Source organism: Trematomus bernacchii, unplaced genomic scaffold (genome assembly GCF_902827165.1).
Source record: "Trematomus bernacchii unplaced genomic scaffold, fTreBer1.1, whole genome shotgun sequence".
In the NCBI taxonomy this organism is placed as follows: domain Eukaryota; kingdom Metazoa; phylum Chordata; class Actinopteri; order Perciformes; family Nototheniidae; genus Trematomus; species Trematomus bernacchii.
In genome coordinates this window covers 203377-223487 of record NW_022987419.1, presented here as the reverse complement: position 1 = coordinate 223487, position 20111 = coordinate 203377, and the positions used below count along the sequence as shown (strand labels likewise).

General features: G+C 40.5%; 1 protein-coding gene across 4 annotated transcripts in view; it reads left to right on the top strand.

Annotated features, from left to right (window-relative positions):
• atp8a1 (ATPase phospholipid transporting 8A1) overlaps window positions 1–20111 on the top strand; it is a 107262-nt gene that overhangs the window by 67137 nt on the left and 20014 nt on the right. For all 4 annotated transcript variants that reach the window (XM_034139615.1, XM_034139599.1, XM_034139606.1 and 1 more), the window contains 5 exons: window positions 2929–3101; window positions 4780–4963; window positions 8089–8199; window positions 14125–14199; window positions 15524–15646. In XM_034139615.1, coding sequence (XP_033995506.1) covers window positions 2929–3101; window positions 4780–4963; window positions 8089–8199; window positions 14125–14199; window positions 15524–15646 — 666 coding nt within the window. The remainder of the gene's footprint in view (window positions 1–2928; window positions 3102–4779; window positions 4964–8088; window positions 8200–14124; window positions 14200–15523; window positions 15647–20111) is intronic.

Genomic DNA, 20111 nt, shown 5'->3' with positions numbered 1-20111 from the left:
TTAGAAAGCTCTCCTCCAACACTGAGGAGGCACAGATGAGCAGGAAGCAGGGCTGTAATTCTCTGTGCTCTTGTGCTGTGAAAGAGAGTCATTGGAGCATGTCTTCACTCGTCGTTGTGTTTATAAATGCTTATCAAAGGCTGGACAAAGTTTAAGTCATGTGCTGTAATAAATCTCACTAGAAAATGCAATTCCCATAGTGAAACTTAGTCTCAAAGGTACGGTTATTTCATTTCAAATAGCTCTGTTTTCCAGTCAGCGTCATTAATAACGCTTGAGTGTTTATCTATGAATCTTTTTGAAACACAGTCACATGGTGGTGCATATTATTTACATTTTCTTATGTTTTTGTATGTGTTTAACTTGTATACAAATAATGAAAACAGGCTGCTGGGGAATTTTGGTTTGGAAAATGATGATTTACAGCCTAAACACTCACTTACTGTGGTGAGCTGTAGTTCAGCAAAGTAACACAAAAGTACATGTCAACACATTTCTAACTGAGGTCGAAGGTCTCTTTTGTGGGTGGCTCTAGAAGTCCAATCAAGATGAGGACATTACATCCATACAAATGCCCAGATTCCACATCATGAGTGTCACGTCCTGTAGGCTAAATCACAAGTGTCTATATCAACAATAGCGCTCAGTCTTAATGGGAAGCTCTTGTGGATTTCTGAATGGATAGCACATACCCAATCTAAAGCCAAACACTAGCTAGTCACATAGGCAAAACTGCTCATTATAGCCATAACAAAGAGGCTTTAGGAGGAGACATGTAGCATTAGTGCTAACATTCCTCGGCGGAAATTAGGGAGTAAATGGCCATCCTACTTGAGGAAATTGTAAACTTTGCTTATCGCATGTGATTAATAGTATGTGCTCTGAGCAAAGTGTGATCTTCCTCCTACATATGGTATACAGGCACACACACACACACACACACACACACACACACACACACACACACACACAGAGATGTCTCTTAAAAGCATAATGTAAAGATGGGGATATTTACATTTTTTGCTTTGCGATGGAATATAGATATCAGAGCTTGAATTGTGCTCTCTCCTACACACACACACACTCACACACTCACACACTCACACACTCACACACTCACACACTCACACACTCACACACTCACGCACACACACACACACACGCACACACACACACACACCACACACACACACACACACACACACTCACACACTGCTCTCCGTCCCTTGCTGCTTTTACAGACCCCAACAGGGTTGGTTAAGTCCTCGCAGCTGCTTTCTGCTTGTATCCTCTTGCTCAGTTTCTCTCCTCTGTTAATCCATCATCTCTTTCTGTGCGTGTCTCTCACTCTGCTTCTCTCGCTTTGTGTAACGTAAAGCCCGTCTCCAAATATTTCCTTTAAGCTGGGGTTTCAGAGTTTTGTTATGCCAAGCCAATGTTGCCTGGTCCCTGTGGTACAATCGGACTGCTCTGACATATCTGACCTCAACACCAAGCTGGACCCCCCTCCTCCTTCAGTAATGCTAATGGCCGACATACTGATTACAGCTGTTTGAGCATCTGCATGTCATATTAGGTTTGATATCCTGCATTGTATCATTGTTTGTTTCTGCCAATTTTGAGTCATTTAACTGTGTACACCTGTAAACCATTACAGATATCATTCCATTGCAAGAAGGGGCCTCTGTTATATTTTGGTACTTATGAAGCCAGGTTATTTCTGAAAATATTTTTTACTTCTTTTGTCAAAATAAACGTATTAAATAAAAACATTTCATGCATAGAGCTGCAGCGATTATTCAAATAATCGATAAGTCAATCTACAGAAAAATAAACTCCAAATATTTTGGATTTTTTCTTAATTGTTAAAGTACATTTTTATTTAAAGGAATGATTTTCTCCAGCTGCTCAATTTCCTGTTTTTCTTAGTTATATTTATTATCAAACTGCAAATTGTCACCTTGGAGCTGAGATTTAATATTTCCTTACCTTCTGACATTTTAATGACCAAGCAATAATCAGGAAAATAATCTTCAGGTTATTCGAAAAACACTTGTCCCTCAGAAAATGGTTGCACACAGAAATAGTTTTTTCGTTATGGCTTCACCATCTGTGGTGAAAATGATTGAATGATGAATACAATGATGATCTCACCCTTGCATCCATCCACTCCACATGCCTCCATCCAACAGGACAGTAAATCCTCTTGTCAGTCTCATATTTACAGCTTTTCACCATCACTCATCATCATAGCTGTATATACTGTATAAGCAAACCTGATCCATTCTCAGAACTGGTCTGTGTTATCACCTCATGGAGAAGGTCTGAGTGTAATAAGCATGGGAAACATAATAAATATCAAACATTTCTAGAGCAGCTGTTCCGCAGCAGTTTGGGATTAGCAAGAAGAGTAGACATATATTGAACTCTAATGTGAAAGAGAACGAGGTGAATATTTCCTATTTTATTATGAATGCCACTAGTAACTGAGGTGAAACAAGCATTGGAGGAACTTTAGAGAGGAATACATTTGTTGCATGTCCCACTACAGCAGATCAAATGTAAATCTTCTACGATATAACAGCAATGCATTTTACTGTGGTTCAGTATCAATCATTCTCATTCTCTAGGCTTCTCACATCTTGGATTAACAGTCATCATGTGTCAATCAAAAACAAGAAAATACAACTTTACAAACGTTCAATGGTTTTACAAGTTTATTTTACATGTTCTTATACTCCATAAATCATCTCAATTTCAACAGATATTATGAATCTGTTATGCAGCCTTGATGCTAGACCAATATTATAACAATTGTATAATATTTTAATATATCTCTTCTTGCAAGTATAACACAGAAGGCTTTAAATTACGATGACTTATTACACTAATTAAACTTATATTTATGACTTGTTTTCCATTACACAGAGAACGAGGGAAACGCTGAGCCACCACTGTGGAGTCCTGGGAGATGCCCTCTACAAGGAGAACGACTTTGCTCTCATTATTGACGGGACGACTCTGAAATACGCGCTCACATTCGGAGTGCGACAGTACTTCCTGGACCTCGCCCTGTCCTGTAAAGCTGTCATTTGCTGCAGGTAAGATTTATTCTTTAAACAATAAAATGAACCAGAGACAATAAACTCTTCTGACCAAAATGAAAAACGATGTTCCTGCTACAAAGACTTTATGTACGAATCTGTTTCTGCAACTTAAATAAACTACACAAAATGTGTGTTTAAGTATCACACTGTACTGTACACTACTCACAAGGAGAAGTCATTGTCAAGTGTCCACTTTCAAGCAGCACATCAAAAAACATATGTATGTAGAGATTGAACATTCTTAAATGTTCTACTTTACGATGTCATAAAATGTTCAGACCGATAGCCCCAGACCCAAAGATTTTATTATAGTATTAAATGAAGACAACTGCTCACAAATAAGAAACAGAAAGTCGTTATTTTTTTACCTTTTTTGCTTAAAATGAATTAAATTCAGATTAAAGTTGTGTGGTTAAACTGTAAAGTATTATGTCTTTGCCACAAAGGTTGATTGGTCGGTGAGTATTTTATGGCAGCAGTTTAAAAAGTGTGTTGGTTATAAATTTAAATGGCAACTTTCAACTTTATGCAGGTACACTGTTGAACTGCCCAGGCCACATAAATAATAGGAAGTACTTAAGTACTTAAGCAACCATGACGGCGTCTGAGGCCAGAAATCAGCACCACGTTTTCAGAACAACAGCAAACCTTATGACTCGGTACATTGCATCAACATTTTTATTGACTTTCCCCCCCCCCTACCCCTACCTGCCTTTGCCTTGTGCACACTCTGTGGGCACCGAGAGACACCACGGGATGAATGAAGCCTCTTAAACCACGGAAAAGATAAACATTAACAATTTCACAGCTTAAGACAGACATGCAGTTTACGACATCATCTCTGGAGAATACCCCTGAACCTCTGGTGCTCTGAGAGGAAGCTGTATGGAAGAATACAGACTTTGCAGTCAGTGAGGACTTGAAGTCAAGGTTGAAGCCTCATAAATGAAGAGTTATAAATTATTTCCAAACCATCACCTTATAATTGGCTCTACTTAATGGACCCAGAAGGAAAGGTCTTTCAGGCTCTCTTAGAGGAAGGAGAAACAGCAGCAGACGGGAGGAATGCATCCCCTCAAAATATAAAAAGATATTATTTTAAATAGCAGTGCACGGTTCCCCAAACTGTCCTTTTTATGCCACCTTTATTTTTTGTACATTACCTCTAATAAAGTATTCATCTTCTTTGGAGTTGTATGGTTTTATTGTACTATGACACTACAAAGTAGTCCTTTTTTTACACTTAGGACTTTGTCCAAAAAGTAAAAATAATTACTGGAACTAGGACTACTTTCTCTTTCAGAGTGCACAGAAACTAACTGATCCTTGAGTGTAATATGTTAAGAAATAAGTACGGTGCCAAACTCAAAAAACAGTTCATTTATTTTAATGTTGGCTATAATAGGGATAGAAAAACAGCAGATTCAAACAGGCTTCTCATTGCTACCCAGGCATCTGCTCGTTTGTAATGATCAAATAAATATTACGCACAAAATGCTTATTCTTAAAGTGTTCACACAGTTAGACATGACTATCTGCACACCTCGGCCGACAATTATACAACGTTTTTTCAAACACCAATCTCAAGAATGCCACATTAATAGCTCCATCTGAAGAAATGTCAAAATACCCATTGTTTAAAACTTTGTGGAATACTGTTCTTCTTTTACAGAGTATCTCCTCTTCAGAAGTCCGAGGTGGTGGAGATGGTAAAGAAACAGGTGAAGGTGATCACGCTGGCCATCGGTGACGGTGCTAACGACGTTGGAATGATTCAGACGGCTCATGTCGGCGTAGGAATCTCAGGCAACGAGGGTCTGCAAGCCGCAAACTCCTCCGACTACTCTATTGCCCAGGTGAGTTTAGTGAGAAAACACACAAATATGAACTATGTCGTTTCCTCATTTGTAGTGGGAGATGGAAGATATATGCATTTCAAATGGGAACATAACAAGTTATTGTTTATATTTAAAATGAAAAAAAAAACGTGACAGCTTTGTGTAACTTTGACTACCAATAGGATGGCTTCAGGCGATCAGAGAGGGTCAGAGATGTATTCAGACTAGATTAACAGAAGACAATTTTCAATAGAGTGGCGAAGTCCCTCCCCTTCCGGTGGACCTCCATGGGACCTTATTTCGGAAAAATTATGTATTGAAGTCAATGGAGAGAGAAAGATTATCTTTCGATCCCGTTTGAATTGTGCCACGAATTACACATATGATGTTTGGCAATTTAAAAGATAATTTTGCAAGTCAAAAAAAAAAAAATGTGTCGGAAAACTGTGAAGTAACACATTTGTTTGTGTGAAACGCTCAATGAACTACATCTCTGGTCTCACAGAACAACACATGTCACCAAGATGGCCGTCACTACTGTCTTGTCAACAAAACGATTGACTACCCTCACTATCACCACAATGAAACACGTCCTGAAGAATGTCATGCAAAGCTGCCTGCCTGCCTTCCTTTGATTCTCTCTGAACTGCCTGGTCTTTTTAATGTTTAATGTCAACCATTTGTGCAGATAGCATGAAGTAGAGAAGATCGCTAGCGTTAGCGTTAGCATTTGTCCCCCGGGCTTAAATTGTGTATTATAGAATGATCACACCGGTGTGACAGTACTCTTCAAAGGGTTCACGAAATATGACTACTACTCTTACTGTTTAACATTTTGGGTTACTTAATGTTACTTCATGTTAAGGCTAATACAAATGACAAGGCTGTAATGCTAACTAACGTGCTAGCTAGTAGCTAGCTTGATCCAGACACTCCTGGTCTTTTCATCAGACGGGAAGCGAAAGAACGAGCAAGACCCATTGCTGGTATGAACAACCTGGTACTAAGCACACAGGCATCTTGTTAAAGTTATCTTTTCTTAGCCAGCGCCATATAGATAGATTATATCTATATGACGCTGATCTTAGCTATCTCTTAGTGGAGGAAAACAATTGTGACATCACTTACGCGACTCTGGGATTTGTAGTCTTTCTAGTTGCGTATTTTTCATAGTCTTATATTTCAACAGTTTTACGACAAACTGTGACTTTTTTGACATGGACATTTTTTTTTAAGATTGACAAACATCATATGTGTAATTCATGGCACAATTCAAACGGGATCGAAAGATACGTTTTCTCTCTCCATTGACTTCAATACATTATTTTTCCGAAATAAGGTCCCATGGGGCGGAAGTAGATGGGCGTGACTTCGCCACTCTATATGTAAATAGCTAAATAGTGCTGAATACACTTGTGAACGTTTTATTTGTAAGTAATTAAGCAGTGCCAGCAAAGCTTCAAGTATGCTTAGTATGCAGCTAAGTATGCTCAGTATGTAGGCAAGTATAAACATCATATGGAAAATAGCAAAAGATAAGATTTCAGACTTTTGCAGTTTTAAAACATGATTTTAAACTTAAGCTGCAGGGGCATGCCCTCAATTTGCAGCAGTACATTGAAACCAGTGCCAATTTCTATCTCCCAATACTCAGATTCTGTCTGTCATTGTCTTCTCAAGTATAACACGTGTAACTGATAGCTTGGCACATTGTTCTGGGTAACAATAGGTCAAATGTCTGCTAGGGCATTAGCTTATACAGTGAAGAAGTAACACCTGTAAAACAAGCATCTGGTGACACCCAACTCCCAACCCAACCACACAGAAACAGATCCCAGCAGAATGCTGCTCAAATACATGCTTTTATCCTCATAACCAGTTTGTCTAAAACTCTGCAAAGTTATGTGATACCCGTAAGCAACAAGAGCCTGGTTTCTCCACCGCACGCCACTCGGTACATCATGTTTCTATTATAGCACGAGACTATGGCATACCAAATGTTGACTAAAACACAGAAGGCTCTCTGTGCTTCAGCACGCAATTACCATTCGAGAGACTCGGGTTTGTCTTAAGTGCCCTCTTCAATGGGCATGACATGTAAAAGTGCATGTCTTCCAAAGATAGGTGGCCTCTTATAATCCATTTAGCTTGTTTACCAGCATTTAATCAAATTACACCTCCAGACATCCAATGGTGTTTTCAATATATTGGCGTAACGATACATGAACTTTAATTTGCAGACTTCAAACTGAAATCAATTCTTTGAAGTTGTGTAACATGTTTGTCTATTCCTGTACATGGTTTATATTAATGTTCTTGAGAGTGTCAGAAGAGCTCTATGCTGCTGTAGATTATTAGGCAGATTGTTTTAAAGATGTTTTACTTGAAAGCTTGGAGTTATCTGTTAAAGCAAGTGGAGAGTGAAGAGTCTTTGGGCTGAAGCCCCTCTGCTCTCCATCTGTCAGCAGCGCAGGTTTGTGGTAACTGATGTTTGATCCGACCATTCGAGGGGTCAGACAAACTGGGGGTCGTCAATGTGCTGCCATTTAACCGGAAGATACTGTGGTGTTGCTGAAAGACAAGACCACCTTCAAATAAACAAAATAGTGTTTTCCCAAAAATTCAATTTTACTCATCTTACCTCCTACTCTGGCTCCTGAGACAGAACCTCTCATATTGTGTGATGGAAAGACGATGCAGTGTAGATCGCGTGCTTCCTTTGAGTCATTAGCTGGCAACACGGATGAGACACTTGCCTCGAGGTTCTGCTCCAATGTAATCACACTTATCAGCCAGAAATTGCAGTGAAATGGTAATTTCACCACAGTCCCTAAACGTTGCCTTTATTATTAAACCATTTAACTATTATGCTGAGCCCCAGGAGACTAATACCCCCATATGAACTCCATTTTCAGCAACTCAAAGCTTGATCTTCCAATCTTTAACTTGACATTTCTGGAATGTGTTAGTGAGAGTCTTTGGCCACAATGCCTCATCAGTCCTCTCTGCTGCTGGAGGACATAACACTGCTGCTTTCTGCTTCACTGTTCCAGCACTGATCTGTGATTATGAGAAACCATCAGACAGTGTTCTCTACTCAGGCTTTTGCTATTAATTCATCTTGTCATTCTTCTCCCACACAGTTCAAATACTTGAAGAATCTGCTGCTCGTCCATGGAGCCTGGAATTACAACCGTGTAGCCAAGTGCATCCTCTACTGCTTCTACAAGAATATTGTCCTCTACATCATTGAGGTAAGTCTCGCACAGCAGCTCCAAAGGCTCTGAATGCAAAGCATTGAGATGTTTCCCCATGACATGATTAGGTGTAAAGGCAAAGGTTTCTTGTTAGAGTTTCCATGTTTGTATTTCTGTTGACTGGCCCTTCACACTACCTGCCAGTTGGTGCAGATCCTGGGCCAATAGTTTGAGTTTTGACTCACAAGACAGAATATACCCAAACACACTCAAAGACGCACACTCACACTAATGAAGGGGAAAAACTAAACCTACGTAACTGGAAGTCTGCCTTTCCCAAAACCTTGCCAGTTATTGGATCCTTGGAATATTAATCCACCGAATTCATCTGCATAATCATGAAGCCATGCTGGCAGTGCTACCCATGTCCATTGCTGCCCTCGGATTACATTATTAGTAGGATATTATTTTGTACTGTGTTGAATGGACATGCTACAAGATAAAATGCAGATGGGTAAATGGAAATCACACTTTTTTTCACTTTAAATATATGTTAATATTTACTAGAATATTGCAAACGGTTTAGATTTGATTAGTATTTAAAAAGATTAGATATACTATATTTTGTCATAGCAACATGTACACAAGGCATTGAACATGAATTAAAAATGAAATAAGATAGAAAATAAACATCAACACTAAATATATACATATCAACAGTGCATATTATATATCTAGAGAGTGTCTCTATCAAATGCACAATATAAATATACTGAATTTAAGTCAGTAAACACTATGATGGGCCAGCCTACTACTAACAAAGAATGGTTTTCCAAGGTTTAGGTAGAACACAAAACCTCAAATATGACAATGATTTCACATTGAACGAGGGAATTTCATTAACATGAAGTTAAGACAATGAATTGAAACATTGTACTGTACTGAGGATCCATGGATGGTACTTCACACGGACAATTATGAGCAGGCAATAAATGTCTCTTCATAGCACCCAGCTCCACTGTGTATATTGTTTATCAATGGCCGATTGTTATGGGGGGTTCAAAACACATGGTGCTTCCAACATTGTTCTGTTGCTGTGCGGTAGGTTTGATGGCCTTTGACAGATACCAGAGCCAGTACTGATTGCCGGTTCAGAGCCATAACCAAGAATGAGCAGACAGGTTAAGTGCTTCCTATCAGCAGCAGCTTTATCATAGGGAGTGCTCCGATGTTTTGATCATCCGGCCGTACACTTGACTGACGGATACAGCTTGGCTTTGCATCTTCTTAAGAAATCCCTACTAAGTGTATGTCCCACAACAATATATATCAGGGTTTCACATACTGTACACTGTTATACTGTATGTCATCGACACACCTTGCAAAGCTGGAAGCATATGCTTATAAGAATAAAATGTTAATTACATAGAAAGTTTATCGTCCACAATGGGGATATTTGTGTTTAACTTTACCAAACTGCACACAATACAAAACAAAAACAAATGGGGTAAGAAATAAAGAACAGATTATAAGTGAGCAAAAGAAAAATAATTGCTAATTTTAAGAAATAACCCCCCCTCCACATACACACACACACACACACACACACACACACACACACACACACACACACACACACACACACACACACACACACACACACACACACACACACACACACTTTTCTTATGTACTTGAGGGGGCCCGGTAGCCATATAAAGCAATGGATTTACACACTGAAATGAGCACAATTCATAAGTGAAAAAGAGAAATCTCCAACGAGGCGTTCTGGGGCAGCATAGACAGGTATTTTCTGTGTTAGAGTTTTACTCGCTACAGGGTGTACTTTGAGGGTTTGTGACTCTGCAGACCGTTTACATGCATAAAAAGCTACATAACACATAAGGGGACGGGTAACAACCAGAAAAGCATGACATGGGACCTTTAATACATCAGCACCAAATAACCTGTCTTGGAAATATGAGCACTTTAAAATTCTCTTTTGTTCATCCTCTCTCTGTAACATTTGACCTCTGATCTCACTCTAGCTTATATACCATGGAGAATCAGTAGACTACTCTTTACATTCCAGCATGTCTGGCTTATTGTGACCTGAAGTAAAACAGGTTATAACTGCAGTTATGGGAACTGCAACTCTTTGATCATGCTACCCTTTTCCAGATAAGGTTACATTTGCAGATCCAAAATAAAATTAGATTTGCAGCCAATTTAATTTTCTGTCAGCAAAAACATTACATCTGTGCACGAATGTTGAATTCATAAATGTTCGGTCCTGTTTTTAACCACGTTCAAAGGTGGCACAACATCTTATGTTTATATTAAATAAATTCAAGACTGCCATCCAGTTTTCTATTCAAAATGTCCACAACCTTTATAAAACATTCAAATATTTTGCAATATTTATTCTATGATTTTTTGTTTTTTTGCTTCTCTTTGAAAAACATCACAATACTCTTTTCAAAGCAGGTGTTTCCCTACAATTTAAACTTAACATCAATAGTTCTGTCTGCAGGGCGAGCTTCTTTCTAGCACACCTTTTGTTGCTCTCTGAAAACATAACCCCCCTTCCCCCATGCTCTACGCTCCTTCAGGGGATTGAAGTAGATAATAGGACATTTCTCCACTTTAAGGCTGCTTCAATATTTCAAACGTCCCTGTTTTGTAAGACCCTGACATCTAACACACCACCAACCTCAGGGTATGGGTATAAAGCTGCATTTGTTGCACTAATAGGTTTACTTTTGTGCTTCCATGTTTTTCTCGTCGACTCCCAGGCTACCCTGCAAGTAGAAAAGGAAGGATGTCGACGGGAATTTTAACTTTTTTGTTCGCAGCACCATTGTCTGGTACAGTGTGTGTTACAATTTGAATACCAGGACTGGGAGACTCTGTGTTTAAGCCTCTTTTCGTCTCCCTCTCCTTCCACTGGGTCTTTGGTTCTTTTTAGGAGACATGGAGTAGGAGGGTGAAAGATTCCACGGCTATTGTTGAAGACGGGAACTAAGTCTGAGACTCTTAGAGTAGTTGTATGATCATTCAGGGTCTATTCTGTCTCTGAGGTTTAATAGTGAGTCACAATGTAAGGTTGTCCCTCTGGTGGATGAGTGACTGACACCTTGAACTGCCTCAGTGTTTCTTTTGGATTTCCCTATGCTGTTGATTATGGTTTGTGTTCCTTTTTCCTTATCAGTTAGAGAATACTTTAACCATGATCATGCTTGAAAGATTGACTTATTGCACTAATTGCAAAACATGGTTATCTTTTCAAACAGTGTATCCCAGAGCTTCAAGCCGAATTCATAACCCTTTTTTTCTTTTTTACATATTACGCAATTAACCTAAGAACAGAATTAAAACCTAATTAATTTCAGTCACATTTAAGCTAAGAGACCTTTCCAGAAGAAGCCATAGCAACTTCATTCAAATGACCGATCCAGCTGGCCACTCATGTTTGATTGACACATTGCCAGGGTGCGACAGAGGCGCTGATGGACAAGTGGCATTTATGAGGCAATTACATGAAAGCTCATTCAGTGCGGCTCAGTGTAGTTGGAGACGGCTCAGAGTTGCTGAGCTTGCCGACCATTGCACGCTGAATAAAGCCACAGAGGCCGTGTCTGGCATTGTGAGACAGCTTGTGTTCGTAGCTCCACATATTTCCAGCATATTTATCAGCTCCCTCTTTATATCCCTTGACATTCTTTGCTTGCTTTGTGTATGAATTCCATTTGCAATTCTCTGTACTAAGCTTAAGAGTATCTGGGCTCACATTGTTAAGGACAAATGTCATGCTCCCCCCACCCTCCAACCCATTGCCACTTTTAGACAAGCCCGCAGAGCTGTGAAGCAGCTCATGGAATCAGTGATTTTTGATTCGCTAATGAATATGCAAGAAGTCTTCTTATCGGCAAGCCGCTGCCCAATCCCCCTTTTCTGAATCCCTGTTTTCATGATGTTCAGTCGGGGAGAGAGGCCAGCCACACCCCTTCGCTGAGTGGCACTCAATGAGGAGAAGAAAAGGGGAAGAAAATCCTGCCTGGTACTTCCCCTAATGAGCAAATCAATGCATCTGTCCCTCAAGAGATGGGAGAGGGAGAAAGAGACAGAAGCTATTGGGACCCCAAGGACCAGGCCAAAACACTCACACAGAGGCAGTTACCACATGCAATGAATAGGAGCCTTTTTTAACTTAGCACAACAATATATCAGCCCAGAGCTCCTCATTGGGCAGAGCTGTAATTGATTCAGCAGTTTGACCTACTCGCTAGCTTCTCGTTACCGTTGCTTGAGCCACGCTAATGGTTGAACCTGCCTCATGGCTTGGCCTTCATCTTAACATTACCCATAGCAACGGCATCTGAATGTATTTGCTGCAAGCCAAGATCCCAAAAACCCACCTAAAAACTATTCTTGCACTGCCAACAGATTTACTGTACATCCCGTGATTCTCATGTTAACAGAGCCACATGGTCCCAGTTTTGGGTGAACATCCCACGTGAATTTAAAAACAGGACCCCTCACATAAAAGAAACAACATCATGGTAGAGTGCACCTGATGGAGAGCAGGCTTGGATCTGCGAGGGGTGGGTGTGGCAGAGAGGGGAGATGAAGGGCAGGGTCTGGGGGCACACACATAAACACAGGCCTCGTCTATAGACACCCACCCCCCCCCCCCCAACCTCACCAAGGGAATGAAGGGTGGGTGGGGGGGGGAGGGAGCGGGACAGACATTTGTTTTCATGCATATGCTTACTCGATTAAATAGGAAGGGCCAGTTGCAGATTGGTATTGGTCATGTAGAGAGTGGCAGCGGGCGGGTGGGGCCCTCACATAGGCTTTGTCCCAATCTGAGAATTTGTAGCAGTTCATGCCTTCATAATGAAGTTAAATGAAGCGAGGAAATGCTTGCTTGGCCATGGCAAAAACACAGCACCCCTGATGTTTCCTTGACAGATCTGGCGTGAGTAAAATGCTGGTTCTCGACCGCGAAGTGTCAAACTTTGATTAACTGTCAGCATACCAGTAGTGCAGAATGTGTCAGACAAATGCATTTAAAAACAAATTACCATTTTTATAGACTAGATACTGTATCCCAACTTCTCTACTTGCTTTAAATATAGTTTATTTACAATACCTGGCTTGTGTCCTGATCTAAGAGGCATTGTTTTGTTCAGATAAGTATAACTAATCAGGCAATGTGATAAGAATCGTCTCCACCCAACATATGGTTTACATTACTTCTGTCTCACTCTCCTGACACAATATATCACAGTCTCCATCCTTCAGAGTCCTATAGCCCAGACTCTGCTCCTATAACTAACCTCATCTGTCACCCACTTGTCTTCAGGTAGATCAAGGAGGAAAATAGTGAGCTTGATATATGTCTGTAGTTAATCCTGTGATGAATCCAGTAGGCAGTTTGTATCGTGGAGGTGGCATCTGGAGGTCTAGGCTTTCTCATTCTTTTTCTTATTTGCTATTCTGGCCCCTCTCTGCTTTATCTGAATTTGAAACCTGGCTAACTTAAACTAATGGCATGTTGATCACAGGTCAGCACTTCAAACAAACCCGCATTTGATTTAGGATCATTTCCATTTTTCAGTTTTTTTTTTATTGACATGAAATCTAACGAAAAAGCTGATTGTCTGTATCTAAAATGAGCTGGTCTCACCATCACTGTCAATAATGGAAAGCATAGTGTCTACTGAAATTCAAAATACTACAGAGATGTGTTGTTTACAGCATCTAGTGGAGTATTGAATTCATGACCAAGTGCCTCACCGATTAAAATTACAGTAATGGGAAGGGGAGATAAACCATCGTAGTTATCTTTGTGTTTTAATGAAAATGATGAAGTGTTTGATATAAACTCTATTTTAGAGCTGTCATTATATGAATCTGTTTCTCCACCATTGGTTCATCTGTTCTTATTTCTTCTTCATGTGATTTTGTCTCCCTTAGATCTGGTTTGCATTTGTCAATGGCTTCTCAGGCCAGATCCTATTTGAACGCTGGTGCATCGGCTTATACAATGTGGTAAGTGTTAATAAAATTAACTCTCTAATGAGTCCACTCTACTTTTTTAACCCAAAGCTCTCTGGAAAAACACAGATTTGTGGTTGTGAGCCTTAAACTGATCCCTTTATTACGTGACTTTGTCATCAACATCTTTAATACATTTCTCATTATTTATGACCTGTTGTCAAGACCATATTCCCTCTGTGCCCTGAACTATGTACTGAATACGAAAGAACAACAGATTTGCTTGCTCTAAAGTGTGTCGTTAGTAAGGCCAGCTACGTTTGAATGATAAAAAGAATAGGAAAGAGTGGGCTGCTGATGAAGGGCGTCCCACAGGGCTTTATAATAGGACCACTCCTAATGAACTCATATTTCATATCTGACATGAATTAAGTAGAACTCAAACATGTGCATCTGCAAGTCTAAAATGTAATACCATGCCGTTAAGTCCATAAGGAGTTGATATGTAACTTTAAACTGTTTATTAAAATCAACTCAATTCAATCAACAAACAGAAAATCAGAGACGTGTGAAGTGAAATTTCATCACATTCCTGATCGGTCTCAAATGGAAGTAATTTATGGGAGGGACAAACTGTCAAGTGAGAAGGATATTTCCACAGCTTTGACTCTCACATTCATTTCATAATAAACCATCAGCTTAGATCCAGTACTGTATTTGGGGGGTGGGAAGAGAGTTACTTTATCCAAAACTGAGGGAATTCCTCCGCCTCAGTGGGAGTCTGTCGGAAGCAGTGGGCTGAATCCGCCTCTCAATGGAGATCTTCCTGCGCCTGGCTCTGAATAAGAAAGGAGCCCAGTGGAGCATGTCCTGTGGCCCGCTGGTCCTGCAGACTGAGGCCTGTAGACTCCCACTCCAGATGGGGCTTCAGGGAACTCACACCAACTGACCCACTGAGCCCCCAGCTACACAATACCATCACTCCTCTCTCAGCAGCTGCTATACAGAACAACATTACAACACCACTAAGAAATTACACTTTAGCCAGGCCTAAATACCTGCTTCTAAGTCAAGGGTATCACAGATGTTCATTGGGTTTTGCATATGAAAAGACGTGAAGCATGACAAACCGAAATAAGAAACCCTTAAGGGTTATAAGGTCAATGGTCACCAATGATTTAAAATAAATAATGTGGAATGTGGAGAACAAATTGAAGCAAATTCTCCTATAAATGTAACATATGGAGAGGGTGGCAGCTATGAAGACGGGTGAAATTGCAAAGTGATTTAAGCTATTGGTTACATAGATATGTTTCTTTTAATACCTTGTACTTTTTTACCACTAATGTTTCCTCATGTGTGTGCTTTTCTTTGACAGATCTTCACTGCTTTGCCTCCTCTCACTCTGGGAATATTTGAGCGTTCCTGCAGGAAAGAGAACATGCTGAAATACCCTGAACTCTACAAAACCTCCCAGAATGCAATGGGCTTTAATACCAAGGTAACGCTTGTTTATCAAATGTACTTTATTTGTGCACAACCGGATTTTAAATATTATTAGATGACATCACTATTATTATAACTTTTGTCCTTTTGTTGCAGTATTTTGTTATATTTGTACCTGCTCCATTTAGATAAAGTTGTAAGGAACTTGTATTCAGTTAATATTATGTATTTCTGCTAACGTGCTTTGGTGCTTTTAGTCTGCGAACAACATTACCAGCCATTTTGGTAATTTTATTCAGCTCATCTAGTGTAACCAAACACTTTTTTTTTTCAAACAATTTTCATATTATATATAATATATCATGTAACAATATTCTAAAACTGAGAATTAATTTTGTGCTCCGCCACACAAATGAGAAGGTCAAAATGTGCGAGCTCTTACAACCAATTAAGATCAAATGAATGACACAAGAGGTTCCTGTCGTGTTGTTTTGAGGACGCGTCTCCGGTCCCAGTGACCTGGCAGCTGTAGTCAGTGGGTCTCCAGTTGGACCCTGGTTTGGCATGGCTTGACCTATTCTGTCTGGTAGCTGGGGCTGTCCGTTAGCTTTCCCCCCGCTGGTAATAAAGATGTCTCCTCTTTCGCCCTGGACCCTCCTCACAGGCGTGGTGACCTGGTTAGCACAGCATGGAGGTGGATTAAATACGGATTGGCCATGGCGTTCAGGAGCAGGGAAGGTCAGATGGGTTGGGGGATGCAGCAGAAATAATCGAAGGAAGGAGGGAATAGAGAGAGTGTGCTGTCATTGTGTGACAGCGTTTGTCGCGGAAAATTTACAATTTGTTTAAGTAAGGCCGTTTTTTGTTCTCAGAGCAAGGCTGTCAGATTGAGTTTAACCCATGTCGGACCACACTGAATGTGTGAAATGTGTTTCCATCTTCAGTTTAATGAGCAGTGACAACTTACTTGCTTAAAAACTGACAGTTTTTCTAATCAAACCAGTTTAAAAAAGGAGACGGCTAGCCCATTTCAACCTGCCAAAAAGCCAAATCCTTCATATTCATCCAAAAAAAGAAATAATTTGAATTGTTCCTGACCCCAATGTAAACAGCGGCAATGATAAGCTGATTAATAGCTTAGTTTATTAACAACAAAAACATTGCAGTCATTTTTTTTTTATAAACACAGAAGCAATTTAAACACACCACCCTGGACTGAAAGGCTTTTTTACTATAGAACAGCCGTAGAGACAAAAAAGGAGGCGAGGGGCAACAAAATGCAGGAAAGGCCCACAGGTTGGGTTGGAGCTCAGGTCCCTGCAGTAAGTAGCCTTTGAACAAGGGGCACCTGGTGAGCTATCGGGCCCCCGGCTGTGGGAAATTAGTCGAATTACAAAAAAAAAACATTTCAGATTTTAACTCACTTATGACAAATGAACACAATCAAGGTAATTAGTTGAGTAAATGTAATCAAATCCACTCTTAGTTATGGCCCGGATTGTGTTTCATAATTAGAGAAAGATGACAAAATGGAGGTCCTTTGGTGTCAAAAAGGACACACTTTACACAAAATAAGAGCTATGGTTTTTCTGTGGATACATTATCTTCATGTATAAGTTAAACAGACAGACATTTGTTCTCACAACGGCTCATTAAAGCGTCCCCTTTTTTAGTTAAATTCTAAAGTAGGATTGATTTTCCCTTCATTAATATTCTTGAAAACTTCCTTACTTCTCAGTGCCAAATAAGGGTCTGAAAAATGTGTCTGATAGTTAGAAGCAAATGAACCTCAATTTAGTTTGAGACACATTTTCCAAGTCCCATAAATGATGACTCGGCCAGGTCAGCAGGTTGTTTTTGCTGGCTTGTCCACTCTTTTCCCGAGATATTTTCCTTGCAGCTGGCCCGAGGCGAGGCGAGAAAATCCAGCAGGAATTTGGCCCCTCGAAGCCTGTCTTTCTGCACGCCTGGCTCTTTTGTACACAACAGATACTGTCTTTGTGAATTAAAGCTGCTTGTGTTGAGGTGGGAGAAGGGAGTGACTGAGGGTGTTAAAAACTCAAGGCGTGTCTTTAACTATGCCACCCATTCACTTTTAATTACATATACCTGACACTTGAGTCACTCCAATAAACCCTGACCCCCTCTTGATGTGGTTGTAGTAATTTCAGCAGTTTACTAGCAACTATCACCTCTTATACTGCATTCTTCCCTCTGTTTTACACTTTTATTTCTTCCTTTGAGCTCCCTTCTTATGGCGCTTTTCCACTGCAGGGCCTCACACGGTTTAAGCGGGCCGTGCCAAACCGGCTTTTCCACTAGGGGTAGTTCCGACTCAGGGCTACTTTTTCACCTTTTTTCTGGCCCTCCAAAATCGAGGTTCTTACCGGACCAACAACCGGGCTGAATATGCTAAACTAGTGACGTAAACACTCTCGACTGCTGAATGGTCAGAGAGAAGCGCTGGCAAGGGGGCTACAACTACAACAAAATGAACATATTTTACCGTGATTTAATTGTAATACACGTTTCAAAATGATGCCGAAGTAACAACATACTGATACCGGTTAGTAAAAACCATGAATTATTGCTTTGACAAGTCTGCAGACAAGACAGCAGGCGAAAAACCTGAATGGAGATCGACTAAGCTAACGTTGTATATGCTCCGTCCACACTCACAACAACGGCCTACAGACATAAATAAACCAGCGACTGTATTCGCCATGACACAGGCAGTCTGTGGTTTGTACTTGTTTAACTTTTGTCTAGTTTCTGAACAGATATGAGGAGCTGTGAGCTCTGAGTGCTAACAGCTAACGGCTGATGTTGGTTTTGTGGTTCGCATTGAAGATGACGTCACGGCACCGCCTACACTGCGTTAATATGGTTACTGCCCCAGCTACTAAACTGTAATGGACACGCAGCATGGCCTAACTATACCGTACTAAGCTGTGCGAGGCCCTGCAGTGGAAAAGCGCCATTACTGAACTGGCTCTAAAAGAAAAAGGAAGGAGTGGGCAGCACTGAAAATATTTGGTTTGATATTAATTACCAGCTTTTTTGCCGCAATTAGTACTTCCACAAAGGTCGGAATATTTCCAGGACAGACTGAGCATTCATTCGGAGGGGACCCCTGGCAACTTGCTGGGATGCACAAAAAGAAAGAGAGCAGGGTGAAAGGGACGATCCCACTGTGACAAATGATTATGAACATTTATTGATTTCATTAGCATTCATTATTGAGGAAAGGAAACTACTTCTTTTGCGTCCCTGCAGTGTTTGGGAATGGGATAGTTGAGGAGGAGGGCGAGAGAGAGCAGAGCCTGTCAACAGTAGGCTAATGGGCATAAACGTGATTATAACATTAGTGATAATTTAATCCACAATTGAGATAAAGTGGTGGGGGTTGGTTTGGGCCACTCTTCACTCAGTGGGTTTTGTGTACATAGTGGGAGGGTGAGGTAATCCTGGGGGGGAGTTGGGAGGAGGAAGGGGGGGTGGCTGCTATGGGACTTTGTTTGGTCGATAGCAAAGGTGAGTAGGTCGAGCCACAGAGGCCAAGGTGTATTACAAAGACTCACAGTTTGGAAGAAGACTTCTCCTTCACTGTACCTTCTCCTTCCTTTCTTCTCTTGTTTCACCATTTTGGAATCACCCCAAAGTCCAAAGCCGTTCTATTAGTTATTTTAAAATGACTCAAACCTGCAAAAATCCCAAGAAATGTTGACTTTCAGTTTGTCTTACGTGTCTCAAATAAGCAGTGTTTTATGTTTTACTGACAGATTTGCTGAAGTTGTTGAAAAGAGTGTTTATAAGAAAGCGAGCCTTTAACTTGTCTGCCAAGAACCGATGATTAAAAAGAGGCCAGAGATTAAAATGTAATGTTTTTTCAGTTTTTATTTTTCCTCCGTTATCCGTTTACTCTCTGGGTTTGACGAATTCTCAGCTCTCAGGAGCAACAGCGTCGTCTGGGTCAGCACAGGGAGGAAAAGGGGGCATAAATGTGGAGCCGTTTTTTTGGCAGAATAGATTTCACGGCTGTTTCATGCTACATCGCCCATTTGTGTTTTGTTTGGCTCTGGTGTTGCATAAAGTACATTTGAAACAAGGTGGTTTTGGAGTGGGAGTATTGACTCATCCAAAGTCTGCATGCTTGCACACACAGACACACACGCAGACTGCGGTCCACACTACGATTTTCCAGGCCCTTAATAATTACCATGAAAACAGTTTAATCTCTGTCAGGCCTGTCAGTCTCGCTGTGTGTGTTTCTAGACTGATTTCTGCTTGTTTAAACACTCCTGTCATTTATTTCTACACCAGTTAAAATCCTTACATGAAAGAGCCAAAGCCTTATGAAATGTAATGAGAGGAAACCCTCACACTAGCAGCACATATATCAAAGTTGCATAACGTTCTTATCGCCGAGGTGAGGACGTGTATTTTGCCGTTTCTTATGCTCGCTGCGTTTTTTCTTTGATTCTGTGGAAAAAATAAGTTAAAACCTGCACACTGACATT